The following is a 15,695-nucleotide window of genomic DNA, read 5'->3' on the forward strand; positions in this document are numbered from 1 at the left end:
GTGCTGTTGAACCAACTGCAAACAGTGGCCACAAGGTTATCCAATTAAACTGATATGCAGGTAGACAATCATGAATAAGGTCCAGTATAGTTACGTTTTAACTTTAAAAGAGGAAACAAAAGGGGAATTGACCAAAAATAAAAAAATAAAGGGGAAGTTGAAAGGCAAAACTGAGTCAAATTCTCAGAAATGCTTTTATTCAAAAGAACAATATTAGTGGATCAGCTAGACAGAATGGCACAGATCAGGAAAGATACCACTAAGTCCAAGAGGACACTGGTGTGATTAATAAGGAAAGTAAATGAAGGTTTTAGAGACACAAAGCTTTCCTGCAAAAATTGGAAGCTTTGCCCCTGTTAAAAGAACAGAAAATAACACACAATTTGACAAAAGAAAAGCAAGCAGCCCACAGTAAGGGATGCACAACATCTTTTGAAGGAGCACATTACCAAAAATGCAAAGATAAACAACAAGTGTTTAAATACTGTATATTGGAAACAGGGAACCAGCTTGGGAAGCTGGGTGACAAGGGAGTCAAATGTGTGCTGAAGGAGGAAAAGGAAATTGCAGAGAAGCAGAATTAATTCTTTGCCTCTGCCAGTGTCTCCACAGTGGAAGTTGTAGGGCAGATCCCTGTGCCTGAGCTAAATTTCACAGAAAGGAAGTCTGAGGCACTGAGGCAAATGTTGGTGACAACAGACATTTTGGTGACAATAGACAATTTGTCAGTAAAGCTCTAGGCATTACTGACAAATTAAAAAGGAACAAATCACTGGCTTGAGATGGCTTCCACATATGTGGAATTGCTAATCATCTAACAAAAATGTTATAACTTGTCCCTAAGATCAGCTTCTGTACCTGAAGATTGCAAAGTGGCCATTGAAACATAACATTTTTAAAAGGTATCTAGGAAGGAGGTTGCAAAATTACAAATCAGTAAGTTCTAGATGAATTGTTGGAAAGTGTTATTAAAGATCAAATTATTGAGCATATAGAAGAGCATGTTCTCCTGAAAAAGAATAAGCATACTTTCTGCAAATGTAGTTTGAGTTTCGCTAACATTTTATAGTTTGTTGATAGTGTAAAGGAGCGTGTCAACAGAGATGTTCCAGCTGACATTTGCTTGGACTTACAAAAAGCCTTGAAATCCTGACCAGAAACTAGAAACCGCTGAACAAATTAGACATGGCATAAGAGAACAGAGCCTCTTTGGGCTTGGTATATGGTTAAAGAACGGGAAGTAGAACAGAAATAAATTGATAGCTCACAGTAGGGAAGTATTGGGACTAGAATTTTTTAACTTTTTCATATTTGATGTGGATTTAGGGGTGCATACAGATGTAGCCAAGTTTAGTTATGACACCCAAATGTTCAGGCTAGTAAAAGCTGGGGAAATGGACATTAAAATGTCAACTGTGGATTAATGTAAGTGTAAAGTGATGCATACTGAGGCGAAAAAAAATGCTGAACACCAATGGGGTCTGAGCTGGTGACTGTCCAGGAATGGGACTGACCAAAAAAAAAGGTGAATTCTGTACTAGGGATATAAGGGACATATAAGGGATTGGGGGTGGGAGTGGGGGTGGATGCCAGTATCATCTTGTTATACAAATCAGTGGTGCAACTGTGCAGAGTCTTCTACACACTTCAGAGGGAATATTGTACAGCTGAAGAAAGTTCAGAAAAGGCCCACCAAAACGCTCAAGGGGACAGAGCAACTTCCGCATGACAAGAAGTTGTGACATTTGGTGGCTTATTAGCTTAGAAAAAATGTAAGAGGCCGAGAGGGGGAGATATGAAAAAGGTGCATTATATCCTGCATAATATATGCGTGATACAGGGGAAGAAGGTGAAAGCTTTTTCTTCCTCCTAATTCTGAAGCCAGGGGTCATGGGGACACCCGTGTATTATCACGGCTACCAGGCTATGTATTTCCTCCAGAAGACTAGTTGCTGGGCAGCGAGAGTGGGCAAGCCGTTCATGCCCCACCTGGGCAACTCGTGGGGGAGCAGGATGCTGGAGGGAAGGAGCCTGGCGGGGAGGCGCCACGTCGCGCACACGAACCCGCTGGCAAAGACTCCTGTGCATTTTTGTGCTTTTATATCGTCAGCCGCCCTGATGAAGGGCGGTATAGAAATTTAATGAATAACTGACGTGATTGCGTGTCAGTTCCTCGTTTCTAAACTGCACAAACTGCCGGCCATCCGCCGAGTGTCTTGGGGGGGGGCTCAAGAGCGTCCTCCGTGGCGCCCCCGCCCCCCCCCGCCGCCTGGCTCTTGTTGTCGCTTCCATGTCCCCCCCATTCTTTTGTATGTAATTATTTAAACGGGAGATCCATGGCAGCTTTATGCTAATGCGGCAGGACAAAGCCGGGCGGGCTGCGAGGCGAGGGGGAGGGAGGCCGCTCGCGTGTCTCTCGCGTGTCCCTCAGGCAGACACAACAAGCGCTAATCCCCGCGAACACAAAGGCCTCCCTCCCGAGGACCCGCGCGGCCCGGGTCAAACACGGCGAGAGCCAGGCGCCCATTGTCTCCGCGGAAGAGGCGACGAGAGCCGCCAGGAGGCCGCGGAGGGAGGAGGCCCGGCGAAGCGGCAGCCGGGGAGGCGCAGGCCGCAGGCTCCTCGGGGCCCTGCTCGCCCGCCCGCCCGCCCGCCCGGGCCCCCACATGCCGCCGCCGCCGCCGCTTCGGGCGAGGACGCGCGTCTGTCCCCTCATCCCCACGATCACCGAAGGAGGCCTTCTGCGCGCGCTCTACACGGGTCGAGCGCCAACTCCCTTCGCGTTTCGCCAGGCAGACGCCGGGCCCCGTTCGGCCCCTCGCAGCCGCCTGGCGTGGCAAGTGTCGGCCCCGCTCTGGATCCGGGCCCGCGGCGAAGAAAAAGTTCCCGCCTTCCTTTCCTCAGAGGAGAAGTCGCCAGTCTCGCTGGGCTCCGTCCTCGGCCTCACGCCAGACCGCTGCCCCGCTTGCCGGTGGCCCTGGTTCACACGTGGCGGGTTTGAAGGCGGCGAGGGAGAGCCCTGATCCGCGATGGGAATTCCAGAGGCTCGGGTGGCTTTGCGAGTTTCTCTCCCTCCTGCGCTTTTCCACTAGTTGTGCGAATGCGAGAGTTTGCTGAGGAAGCGCGTTTGATGCAGGTCAGCGCGACGGGTGGCTTCCTTTGGCCCAGGTGGAAAGTGGAGCAGCTCCGGATTCACACTCCGATCGTGAGGATGATCTTAAATTTAGACACAACGCCCTTCAGGCTCGGGCCTGGGAAATGCAAAAAGGAAATAAGAGGAAGGGAAGGATTGGCTTGAGGGTGCTAGCAGGAGAAGCCCCAGTGAATCTGTTTTTGCTGGAACCTCAGATGCTGCTGGATCTTTGATCTGATCTGTTATATTCTATGCCATTTTTCATTTAAAGGAATCCCAAAGCAGCTTACAAACGATAAATAAGAACAACATGATAGAACATAATGGAATATCACAAATGCAGCAAATCCTCAGTGAAACAATTACAATCTATAAAACGCTAACAAAACAACAACTAAAAAATCAGCTAAACATCACAATTTTAAAGCAGTAGTCATAGTACGTGATTAGCACATCAATACAGTATTTATAACCTAAAAAACAACATTAGCAAAATAGCAAAAAATAAACTAAGCACTGTAAAGTTCATACACACTCTTCCCACCTGTGACTCATAAACGTTCACTCTCTTCAACACATCCACATAATGTCTGTGGCAGCACCTCCCTTCTGAAGGGCTGGAAGTGGGGCAGCAGAGGTGAAAACAACCACCCTAGAGGTGGCAAACACCCCCTAGGTCTGGTCCCTTCTGCCTCTGCGCAATGTTTCCTGCATGGTCCTGGAAGAGGCATCCCATTGCCCTCCTGAGGCACTTTGAACTTGCCCTGGAGCCATTTTTTATTGCCAGGGAGGCAGGCAGGAGGAGGGAGGGCATTTGTCAGCATCCCTGCCAGCCTGGTTCTTGCAGTTCTTGGGCATCTTTTCAAGGCTCCCCCTCCATTGTGGGAATGTTAAGGAAGGTAGGAGAGGATATATTGTTTTGATATTATCCTTCCTCACGCTAGTGAGCAGAGCACACTCCCTTTGCAACTTATTGGAAGCAAGTTGATGATTCGTTAGAATCCTTTAATTAAGCTATCCAGTGTTTCCCCTTTATTTCCCTCTTAAAATAATAATAACACAACACAGTCTTCTTTAAAAGTAAGAACAAAGTTTTACTCACATTCAGTAATCTGAAGGCAGGCTTTATTTTGTGGTTACAGTGAAAAGAAGTCTGAGCTACACCTCAAGACTTTCTGCTTGTGGGCTCCATCCTGTGTGAAGCTATGTTGAGCCATGGAGAGCGAGAGTCCAAGAGTGAGAGCAGTGTTTTTTTTCTGGAGGGACGCAGGGGTACACATACCCCTAAACATTTTGTGAATCTGTACTTTGGTCCATTTACTGTATTTTTCCCAATTTGAACTATAAAATGGTGATTTTCTTGAGTCAAAATGAGAGTACCCCTAAACATTTTTTGAGGGGGGAAAGCACTGAGAGTAAGAGTCCAAGAGAGAGATGGTTGTGTGGCCAGTCCTTTTATCTGGTCATCTTGGGTCACACCCATCTACCTGGTCATGCACAGGGGGAAGAAGCTCCAGAGCAGGTATGACAGGAAGTCCTTCCTGTCGAGCCACATTCCCCTATGTGTCCATTCTAGGCAACAGGAAAGTGTTGTACTTGACTGCTCCCACAAAGCCCTTCTCAGGCAATACAACATACATTTATATAAATAAAATTTATTCAAGCACCCAGAGTCCCAACTTGACATGAAGGTTCTGGAAACTCTCCATTGGTAGGGGCTTCGTCATGATGTCTGCAATCAATCTCCTTGGTATGGCAATAAGATAGTTCCACAAGTCCCTCTTGAATGGCCTCAGATCCATAGTGGTATCTCACCCCAATGTGCTTTGTCCTTGTGTGAAATTTCTCACTCTGGAAGAGCTTTAGGTAACTCTGGTTGTCCTCCATCAGACTAACAGGCCCCTTTCTCGCCAACCTAAAGTCCTTGGTTAGTTTATCGAGCCAGGCCATCTATCTGCATGCTTTTGGGGCTGCAATGTATTAAGACTCTGTGGAATATATTAAGAGTCTGTGGAAGCTGTACAATTCTGTATATAACTGCCCTATGAAACAGGACCATTTCCAAACATAAATACATATCCACCTGTGGATTTATAATCAGTCATACATGCAGCCCAATCTGCATCAGGATTACTAACAGCTGGTAATCTTAATTTACAGTTTATCGTACCCCATAAGTACCAAACCACCCTTTTCACACCCACCCAGTCATATTCAGTGGGAGCATTTAACTTTCTACTTAGAATTCCCACAGCACTGGCTAAGTCAGGCATACATGTATTAGTAACAAGATACAAAAGCTTTCCAATCTGTACTCAATGTTATCTGGCAACTGCTTTGAATCATCTTGATTCCTTAAAAAGTCGGTAGTCATGGGTGTGGCAACTGGGTACGCTTCTTGCATCTGCATGCTTTGGATCAGTTCAGAAATCTTTTGCTTTTGGCTAAGAAGAAATTAACCGCTTTCTTTTTCCACTTGAATTCCAAGTTAGTACTGGATCTTTCCCAGTTCCTTGACTTCTACATCTTTGCTTAAATGCTTCACAACCTGTGTGCAGTCTCTGTCATTTACTATGGCAATGGTCAAATCATCAGCGATGGCAAGAATATAAGAAAATTGTCCATTGTTAGACTTGGTGTACAAGCATTTGTCTGCGTGCTTTTGCTTGTGCCCAAGTTGTGTTAGCATTTTATGTAGCTTCTGATTCCAGGCTGATTCCAGCCTGTTTTAAGTCCATAAAGTCCTTTTTGCAGCTTGCACACTAAATGTGCCACATGTGGTTTAACAAAACTTTTAGGCTGCTTTATGTATATTTCCTCAAAAATTTCTCCATGCAAGAAAGCAGTCTTTCTGTGCCTCATGACCATTTGTTTAGAGGCTACTATGTTTAAAAGTATTCTTACGTTGCTATATCTGATGGAGCGAATTATGGAGTCCTTTGGGTGCCAAAAATGTCTTGGGCCAGTCCTGGGTGGTTTTCCCTTGGGTCCTCACCTCCCCTTTCTTAGCTGAAGGACAGGGCAGCCCTCGCTCGGGCCCTGCTCAAATGGGCTGGTAGAGGGAAATGCGAGGTTGATGGCAAGGAAGAAGGACCTGCCTCAAGCAGCAGCAACTGTGCCCCGTCCCAGGTGCAGCCAGGCCTGGCTTCCGGCTTTGAGCTTCCTAGGCCTCATATCCAACAAGAAGCCACTCCTTTCTCAATGTTGTGCATGCAGCTGGGCACCTGAAAAAACCTGCAGGGACAGTGGGACCTCCACTAGGCTTTCCGGGCTACAGCCAGGTCTCTGAGCCTGTAACCTGTGTGGAGAGGTAGCCCCCCTTCCCCACAGGAGCCTCTCCCGAGCAGGTGCCCTCCTTGTGGCCTTGGACTCTTTTCATTGTCTTATTTGTACCCTACCCTTTTCTCTAAAAAGAGACTCGAGGAAAGAATAGGAACAGCTAAAAACATAAAAGGGTGAGAAGGGGAAATAATCGTTTTTTAAAATCAATTAAACGTTTATAGAATTAAAATGATAAAAGCTACGTTTAGGGGAATACGACTCCCATAATCCCCGAGCACTGGCCTTTTTGCCCGGGGTTGACGGGAGCTGGAGTCCAAAATACCTGGAAGGCGCCGGACTGGGGAAAGCTGCCCTGGGAAGGATATGGTGAATCAGTGCAGAACGCGCAGAAGCGAAGCTCGGGCAGCCTAATATGCTTGACAGTATTAACAGTGCTGCGTTAAGAAAAACGCCTCCTAGGTCTGTGCCTTCTGCTTGTCTGGGATCCTGCCCCTCTGCAGACTTCGGCCCGGAACACTGGAAAGGCAGGAGCTGAGCGCTGATGTCTGGCTGAGCAATTGGGTCGAATACTGCCGGCAGGCTTTCCTGCCTCTTTCTTCAGCTGTCAAAGCCGGAGTCTAGCTTTTTATTGATAAAAAGTAGTGGCTGACCATCGGAGGAAGGGCTTGGATATTCCCTCGTGGCCACAGCCTTTATCTCCTCGCGGCACAAGAATCCTATTTGCTCCCGTCCCGCACGAAGTGCACACTTTGCAGTACTCGGGAGCTGTGTAAAGACAAGTTTTTATTTCTTTAAAAGTATTTGGTCCTAATAAAGTAGACCTTGTCAACGTCAGACCCCTCAAAGCAGTATGTATATGAAGGGAAGCAGCTCCTTGCGCAAATCCTTCCATATTCTCAGAGGCGCCCCCTCTTCCTCTATGGCACCCCGGCACTGGAGCGAGGCTAGACTTTGTCTGCTTTTAAAACTTTCCCTCATTGTGGCATAGTTCCTGTTGGTTTTTTAAAAACGTGAACACTCAAATCATACTCCACGACCCCCCCCCCCCTTTTATTCAGAAGCTGTCGTCTAGGCTTTAAGAGGGTCACGAAGCGCAGCCTCCAACTATTACTTCCTTCCCGGCTCTTAGGCTGCCACGACCCAGCGCCGAAGTTTAAGGACTTTAATATCCTCTCGATTTAGATGGGGTGTGCTGAAAGCTTTCCCCTTGGAGCTGACCAGTTTGTAATTTGGGTTGGATCCACTCTTTGCTATTCTCGAGGTTACAGGATTAGCGTTAAGGGATGGAAGAGAGATGCTCTCTGCATCCTAAATATCTTTTGGGCAGGTTAGGGGAGCAGCACCTTCCTCGCCCAGCGCAAACGGAGTCATTGGACTTCGGCCCGCTGTTTCCCAGCGCGGCAATTAACAAGTGCATTGATTCCGAAGCGCCTCTGCTCCTTCTGTTTGATCAGGAAAAGCGGGGCAAGCAGGAGGCAACGGGGCTTCTGCAGAGCAGGAACCGCTCCAGGTGCCCCCGCCACGCGCCCCTAACCCCCACCCGCCTGCTTTAGCTAGTTGCAAATTGAGGCCGCCACTGCTTGCACCTGCTCTGCAAAGAGGGTGCTCGGGAGCGTGCTTTCTTCCTTCCCCTGTTGTTGCGAAAATGCGTTTCGAGTCCTTGTACCAGTTTCAAGTGTTAATGCATTTTTACTGTATGCGACTGAAAAGCAACGAGCCCCGCCATCCCCCCAATTTCAGCTGGCCACGTGGAGCGGGTTGAAGGGGAGAATCAGCAGCACGACCACTACACAAAAAGAAAAGGGTCTTTTGAATCCAAGCGCCTCAATAGCTTTCAATAGATTCCCTTTGGTAAATACATGGCACTCGCTGTTTGAACCTGCTGCCTCCAAAGATGAATTCCTTGTGTTTTATGTGGGGTGGCGTTTCCCCCCTTCTTCTACATTTAGAAAGATGAGGGGCTTAAATAACAACAGCACCCTAATGCTTTAGCCCTCTTATCTGCAGTCTACACTATTTAAAAGGATCGTGTTTTTATGTTATTTTTAAATATAGCTGAAAATGGTAGAAGAGGCCACGGACATAGAATTATAAGTGGGGCAAGAACAGCGTTGTGCGGTGGGCATTCCAGAGGGCTCCTTAATCCGAATTAGGTTGCTGATCCGTCATATTCAAATTAGAGGGAAGGATATGCAGGGGGAAGGCCATGGAAGGGAACATGTTGGGAGAATATATATGGACTTCACATCAGAATCACGATTCACTGTCCTCAGCACCTGAATTTATTGCGGACTCCGAATTCAGCGACCTTTGATTCCTGCTGACGCAACAAACGGAGACCTGAAAGATCCGCTTTCCCATCTTTCATTCCTTTTAATCAGCTACTAAAACCATAGGCACAAATCCAGGGAGAACAAGTTCTGGGTAAACTCCGCGGAAATGAACGGAGTGCACAAACTGTTCCGGTCATCTTAACTGGGTTTGTGCAAAAGAAGGTCCGGCTGGAGTGTGTTCTGTTCCTGCGGGTTAGATTTTTATTAAAAGGAGCTCGGAAAGACTGAAATTCGCTAACAGCTGAGAGGTTTCAAAGCCCCCCCCCCCCATCTTGCTGTTACCACTGCTACAGGATAAACTAGGAGGCATAGACCAGTGTTACGTTTTCTGTGGGATGGGGAAAAAGCCCCGTCTCCTTGCCTGTCGGCGGCTCTGTCAAACCAAAGCACATTGGTGTTCTTGCTAACTTCAGCACCAGGGAGAAAAACAGCTCTGGGCTCGGGATGCTGCGAACACACCGGCAGGCAGGCAGGAGGGCCAGGAGGACTCCCCCTCGATCTTTCTTCTGTTTTAAGGAGCTGCTGAGAAAAAGCTGGAGAAAGTTGAGTCCTCGGTCCCGGCTGCTTCCTTGGCCTGTTGATCAGGATTGGCGGAGCCCCAGTTCCACCCCCCAACCCCCCAGGCAGGATCAGCTATGGCTTTGCTGCTGCGTCAACGGAAGGAAGCCTCTCGATAGCTCCTGCAGGCGTTGTCTTGTCTGGAGAGGGAGGGCACAGCTCCCCTCTCCCCTTCTCCCCCCTCCATGGTGGGCCCCCCAGCAACACGTGCCTCTTGCTCTTCCAGATTGGCCGCGGTTCCCTTTCAATAGCAAGAGGTTAATTTCCTTGACAAAGGTGACAGGGAGGCAGGGGCGGGGGGAGAGGAGAAGCACAGGGAGACAGGCAGACTCTTTTCTTTCGCCCCTTTTGGCTACTTGATTAGACCCCTTGATTTAGCATCAGATGTCAAACAGCAAAGTGCACGGGCTGGATTAAAATGTATGAGCCTCCTCCGGCCCCATCCTCTCCCTGTCTTTCGCTCGCTCCCTGCCAGAGCCACCGAGGGCGCCTTCATCAACTTTAAAGAAACTGTCAGAACGGCCCGTCCACCAGGAGCCTACTTAAACCAAATTAGCTGGGTTTTGAACCAGCTGATGCCCGAAACCCAAACGCGCTGGGCATAATCCAGGAGGAGCAGGAGGAGTTGGATTCTTCTGCATGAGCTCCTTTGACACGAAGCCCCTGGCACACTGAAGCGAGGTTTGCGGAGGAGACCTTCTTGCCGGGTTAGGCCTGTACTGTGGAAGAGCGCGAGTTTCGCCAAAAGAATGAAATTTGTTGCAGGAAGCTCACTTGTGCCAGGCGGGAAAACCTCTGATCGAAGAAGAACAAAAAAGCGCACTGCGGCCACTTCAGGCTGATGCTGCTTAGGCGGAAATATGGATCGCTTTGCGCGTCTGAGTGCGCATTGCAATACTGGCGAGCAAGTGTCACCTCGTAGCTCCTGGTGTGGAAAGAAATCTGTTAAGCACGGGACCTCCCTTGCAGGATCCTTTACCATAAACATCTTGAGGAAGTGGGAACGGGGAAGAAAAAAAGAAAAAAACCCCATCACATCCTTTTATTCAATAAAGGCTTTTTTGCGCTTGCCTACCCTACAATTCTGATGTGTATTCACCCCTTGCAGCGTAATCCTATGCATAGTTACTAACAGTGTTTTTTCCCCCTTTAAACATGTTTAGGGGTACTCTCACTTTGACTCCAGAAAATCACCATTTTTATAGTGCAGATCGGGACCAAAATACAAAGATTCACAAAATGTTTAGGGGTATGCGTCCCCCTCAGAAAAAAGCCCTGGTTACTAAGAAGTTAGCCCCACGGTGTTCAGTAAGCGCGTTCCAGATCCCAGCCTCCGGCGCGGAAAGGCGCGTGCCAAACAGGCCTGCCCCCCTCGGGCGCGAGGGACTCCCTGTTGCGCGTGGGGCCGGGTCCTGCAAGGCCTCGCACCTTGCCCGTGGGCGAGGCGCCGAGAAGATGAAGGCGGGGGGGGGGAGCAGGGCCGAGAGAGGCCGCAGGAGGAGGAGGAGGAGGCCCAGCGCGGCGCTGACCCGCTTTCTGCCGCGGACAAAGAAAGAGCCCGGCAGCCCCACGCAACACGGCGCGCGCGCCTGCGCACCTTGGCCCTCTCCGGGGCTGCTTCGCCTCGGCGCCTTCGCCTCGCCCCCCCCTCTCGGCGCATCTTTCCTCGGGATTTTCCTTGTCCGAAGCCCCCGAAACAATCAGCCCCCCCCTCAATTTTCGCCGCTCCCTCTCCTGCATTTTAAACACTCTCCTTGACATATTTCGGCTCCATTCTTCCCCTTTGTTGCTGTTTCGCTCCCGGAGCCGCGCTCCATTCTCTCCCCCCGACTCGGGCGCCCTCGCTCCCCCGGGGGGGCGGCATTGTCATGCTGATGGCTCTTTCGCTCCGGAGCCCCCCCGCCCGGGAGACACAAAGGCCCGGCACGTGCGCCTGCCCATAGAGGAGCAGCAGACCGTGGCGGGAGGCGGAGCTGGGCGTGTGCCGGGGGGGAGGGGAGGGAGGGGGCGCCAGAAAGGGAAGAAAGAAAGAAAGAAAGAGAGAGAGAGAGGGAAGCGCCCCAGCCCGCAGGTACATCTGCTGCCCTCCACCTCCGCCAGGCGCCCGCCCGCCCGCCCGCCCAGCGCGCCGCCTCAAAGCCCAGGGAGAGGCCGCGGGAAGCGCTGATTGGCTCCGGGCGGAGCAGGAGGCGCGAACAATGCTGTCCTCCCCCCTTAAAAAGCGGGCGGCCAGGCTGGGCGACTGGGGGGGCAGCGCGGCCAGGAGGAGGCGGCGGCGGCGGCGGCGGCGAGCGAGCGAGCCAGGAAGGCGGGAAGGAGGCGCGGGCGAGGCGCCCCTCTGCGGAGGGAGCGCGGGCGACGAGCGGGAGGAGACCCGGCTTGGGGCGCCGGCGCCGCTCCCGGGCTGAGGCAGGCAGGCGCCTTGGCACCTCCCGGAGCCGCCCGAGGATGCCCCGCGGTTTCCTGGTGAAGAGGAGCCGCAGACCCACGCCCATCTCCTACCGGACCCGCTGCTGCTGCCCGGCGTCGGCGGCCGCCGAGGGAGGCGACCCGGCGCAGCTCCTGGTGCCCCCGCCGATCCCCGCGCCGCTCTCGGCCTCGCAGCCCGCCGAGGCGCCTCTCCTGCTGGCGCCCGCGGCGCCGCACTTCGGGACGCCCGACGGCCCCGCAGCCCCGGCGCAGCCCCTGCGCAGCCCCGCGCGGGCCGTCAGCGAGGAGCGCAGCCTGCCCCTGGGCTCGCCGCTCTCGGCCGAGTCCTTTCCGGCGCCCGAGCCTCTGCTCCTGGGCCCCGGGGCCGAGCTCAAGCTCTGGGCGGTCGCGGCCATCGCCGCCGCCCCGCCGCCTTCCCCGGCTCCGGCGGTGGCCCCGCAGCGCAGCCATGGCCCGAGCCCCGGCGCGTCCAAGCGGCCTCAGGGCCGGAAGGCCAAGGCGGCGCGCAAGCTGCACTTCGAGGATGAGGTGACGACGTCGCCGGTGCTGGGGCTGCGCATCAAAGAGGGCCCCCCCGAGCCCGCCGCGACGGCTCCGCAGCAGCAGCAGCACCAGGCGGGCGCCGGCGGAGGATCGCGCGCGGGCGGCGCGCAGCCGCTGGGCGAGTTCATCTGCCAGCTGTGCAAGGAGCGCTACCCCGACCCGCTGGCCCTGGCGCAGCACAAGTGCTCGCGCATCGTGCGCGTCGAGTACCGCTGCCCGGAGTGCGACAAGCTCTTCAGCTGCCCGGCCAACCTGGCCTCGCACCGCCGCTGGCACAAGCCGCGGCCTCCCAGCGCCGCCAAGCCCAAGGCTGCGGCCGACGAGCCACCCGCCAAGGGAGGAGGCGGCAGCGGCAGCGGCAGCGAGAGGGACACGCCGAGCCCCGGCAGCGGAGGAGAGCCCGACGGCGGCGGCGGCGGCGGCGAGGAGTTCGCGTGCCCACGCTGTGCCAAGCGCTTCCGCCGCCAGAGCGCCCTGCGCAAGCACCTGCCCCTGCACCACGAGCCGCTGGACGGGCCGGCCTCGGCGCGGGAGCCCCCGGACGCCTGCCCGCCCGAGGAGGCGGGCGCCCGCCCCAGCCCGCTGAGCTTGCCCGGGGAGTGCCACCCGTGCCCCGTGTGCGGCGAGCCCTTCGCCGGCAAGAGCGCCCAGGAGCGCCACCTGCGCCTGCTCCACGCCGCCCAGGCCTTTCCCTGCAAGTACTGCCCGGCCACCTTCTACAGCTCGCCGGGCCTGACCCGCCACATCAACAAGTGCCACCCGTCGGAGAACCGCCAGGTCATCTTGCTGCAGGTGCCCGTGCGCCCGGCCTGCTAGAGGGAGCCCAGCCGTGCCTTCCCCCGCAGGGCCTGCGGCGGGGCAACCGCGGGACTTCGACGCCCGCCACGGGGGCAGCGCGCACCGTCTCGTAGAACCGCCGGCCTTTTTGCCCCGGAGCATCTCTGCGATGGTGCTTCGGGCTTCTCTCCGCCGCCCCCCTGGAGCGCTGGCTCCGGAGCAGCTCCCTCCTCTACGCCCCCACTGCACTCGCGGGGGCTGCTCCAGGGGCCAGAGCTTCAGGGTTGGCTTCAACTTAAGATTTCCCTTTTCTCTCCCCCCCCACCCGAAGTCAATCTTGAGAAATGATGGATGCCTTTACACTTCACAGGCTGTGAACTGAACCTTTCCCCCACTTGATTAGCTTTATTATGGCTTGTGAACCGCTGGGATCTGGCTTTACCTTTTCGCTGTGTGCTTTCTTCTCTTTTTTTAAATTTTCGATGTGAACAAAATCAATCTGCTTAAAGATATAACTTTGGTTAGTATAGCCACAAATGCCTTGACTTTAATCGTTGTTTGTCTCCCAAAAAATGTTGTAGAAGCTGCCTTAATACAATGACATGCCAATCTTTTTATGTTTGTTCCTTTTCGAAGTAGATCTCTATGTTGACGCTTATCTGTATATGTTGATTTATGCGTAATTGTTATTTATTCGTTATTTATTAATTATGGTGTTTATTTCTGACGTGCTTTGCCTCTCCCCCACCACCTCCTCCAGTTCGCCCCCTCCTGCCATTTCACTGTGCATTTTTAAGTCTTTTTTAAAGGGATCTGTTGAAAAGGGTTTAATTTTTATACCTAGAATAAACATACAACTGTAACCCTTCTCTTCTTGCTTCGAGGGCTCGCGGATAGCTCAGCTTCCTTTTAGATGCAATCTCTTTTCTACACAATTATTTTCTTAACTGTTAGCTATTTATAGAACGCTTCAATAGAACTGTTTTAACTGTCTAACTATTTACTATTCAAATAAAAGTATTTTCAAATTCAGATACACTTTATTCATTTCTGTTTTCATTTTACATTCATTTTGTACCGTAACCCTATCTACATTTCCTAGGAAGTAAGTCCCATGAGGTTTAAGGAGGCTTCTTTCTAACCGCATATGCATAGGATTGCAGCCTTATTTCCTATTAAAAATTCCTGGTTTTCGATTCATGGTTTGTCTGTTTTTAAAATAGCAAAAGCCAATCAAAGTTAATAATCCTTAAACTGGTGGGTCTGAATTGACTCCGTAATTATTTATTGTTCAGAGATTACCTTTTGATAAAGCGTCCAGATTTTAAAAAGCTTAGTAGGTAGGTTACAAGGTTCACAGAGCCTCAGCACTGACGCATCTCTTCATTGCCACGGCTCAACCTTGGAGTCACGCATTAAGGCAGTGAATGGAGGCGCCCCCACCCCAAGGGCTGGGGGGGGGGGCATCTTTCAGATCAGAGTGCGGGTGTTTTCGGGCAAAGGAGAAATTAAGAACCGCTAATGGCAGCCTGCGAGTTGGATTAGTTTTGCAAGCATCCTTCGGAGTTTCGAGCTCGCGATGCTGGGGCGGGAAGCGTCCTCCGGAGAAACGCCCCGCTGCGCTGCGGCTCATCCGAGCTTTTCCAAGGATGCTTTCGAGTGTTCAAAGTGGCGAAAGTTCGCCCAATGCCTCCTTCCTCTTGCCCTTGCCCTCGGGAGAAGGGCAGCGTCGAGGTGTCGCTGGGCGCCCCGGTCCCTTCCGCGGGGAGAAGCGCAGGGAGGTCCCTCTCCGCAGGCGCTTCGCCGCCGGAGCTCCGGGGTCAGCCCTGGACGGGAGGAAAGGGGCGATGCCCAGCGGTGCTTGTTCGCCACGGCGCCTCGCTTCTTTCGCGGGGCAAGAGGAAGGAAAGCCGCGAACCTCCTCCCCGCGGCAGCCCGGCTTCGCTCCTTTCGCCGAACTCCCGCCCCTCCGCCAATCTCGCGCAGCGCCCCCTCCCACCCCGGGCCATGGGGGGAGCGGGGGGGCCAGCCGAGCCCTCGGACCCCAGCGGGCCAAGTGCTTTCGCTTCTGGCTGCCCCACGGGCCAGGGAGACGCTCGCGGCGCTTCTCGTGGGCAGCCCGCTCAAGCTTCCTCAGAAGGCCTGCTCCAGATATGTGAAGTTGAGGAGGGGCGCGCCTGGCAAAGGTCACCAGAACGGGCTTCAAAATCGAACCCCCCCCCGCCTCCTCAAAATGGCCACCGCCGCCCTCCGAGGGGAGCAGCAGGCCTACGAGCCCGGCCGCAGGGGCGCCTCAGCAGCGCGGAATGGCGGGAAGCCGAGAGGCCTCTTCCCTCAGGCTTGGGAGGCGGAGTAGGCCCAGGCCAAGGGAGCAGCAGCAGCAGCGCGGGCCCAATATATTTTGTCGCCTGAGGAGAACCACAAAATGGCGCCCCCCTCCCTGCCGGGCAAAGAGAGGTGAGGAAAGATTACATCAGGAACAAGGGAGGGAGGTACTAAGGAGCGAGGATTCTGTGAGTCTACCTTGGGATCTGCTACCACCAGCGTGGATTTTGCTCCCTGAGGCTGCGGCCTCCCCTTGCCTCTCGGGGGGCCCTGAGGAGCCAGGGCTGGCTGCAAGGCGGGCGGGCTCTCCCTTG

At 53.2% G+C, this 15,695-nt stretch overlaps 1 protein-coding gene and 1 long non-coding RNA gene across 2 annotated transcripts in view; both read left to right on the top strand.

Annotated features, from left to right (window-relative positions):
* Positions 1 to 11,311: 11,311 nt before the first annotated feature.
* Positions 11,312 to 14,088, top strand: INSM1 (INSM transcriptional repressor 1). The gene has a single exon (XM_081015191.1). The coding sequence runs from the start codon at positions 11,755 to 11,757 to the stop codon at positions 13,093 to 13,095; it is 1,341 nt and encodes a 446-aa protein (XP_080871317.1). The 5' UTR covers positions 11,312 to 11,754; the 3' UTR covers positions 13,096 to 14,088.
* Positions 14,089 to 14,214: 126 nt separating this feature from the next.
* Positions 14,215 to 15,695, top strand: part of LOC308482261 — a 46,754-nt gene continuing 45,273 nt past the window's right edge. Inside the window, exon 1 of the long non-coding RNA XR_013989163.1 lies at positions 14,215 to 15,513. This is a non-coding gene — a long non-coding RNA (uncharacterized lncRNA). The remainder of the gene's footprint in view (positions 15,514 to 15,695) is intronic.

The sequence above is a fragment of the Podarcis pityusensis genome, assembly GCF_964106645.2.
Source record: "Podarcis pityusensis genome assembly, chromosome: 7".
Classification (NCBI taxonomy): Eukaryota; Metazoa; Chordata; class Lepidosauria; order Squamata; family Lacertidae; genus Podarcis; species Podarcis pityusensis.

Excerpts from the sequence above, each read along its gene's own strand:
- INSM1 (XM_081015191.1), top strand. The coding sequence starts at position 11,755 with ATGCCCCGCGGTTTCCTGGTGAAGAGGAGCCGCAGACCCACGCCCATC.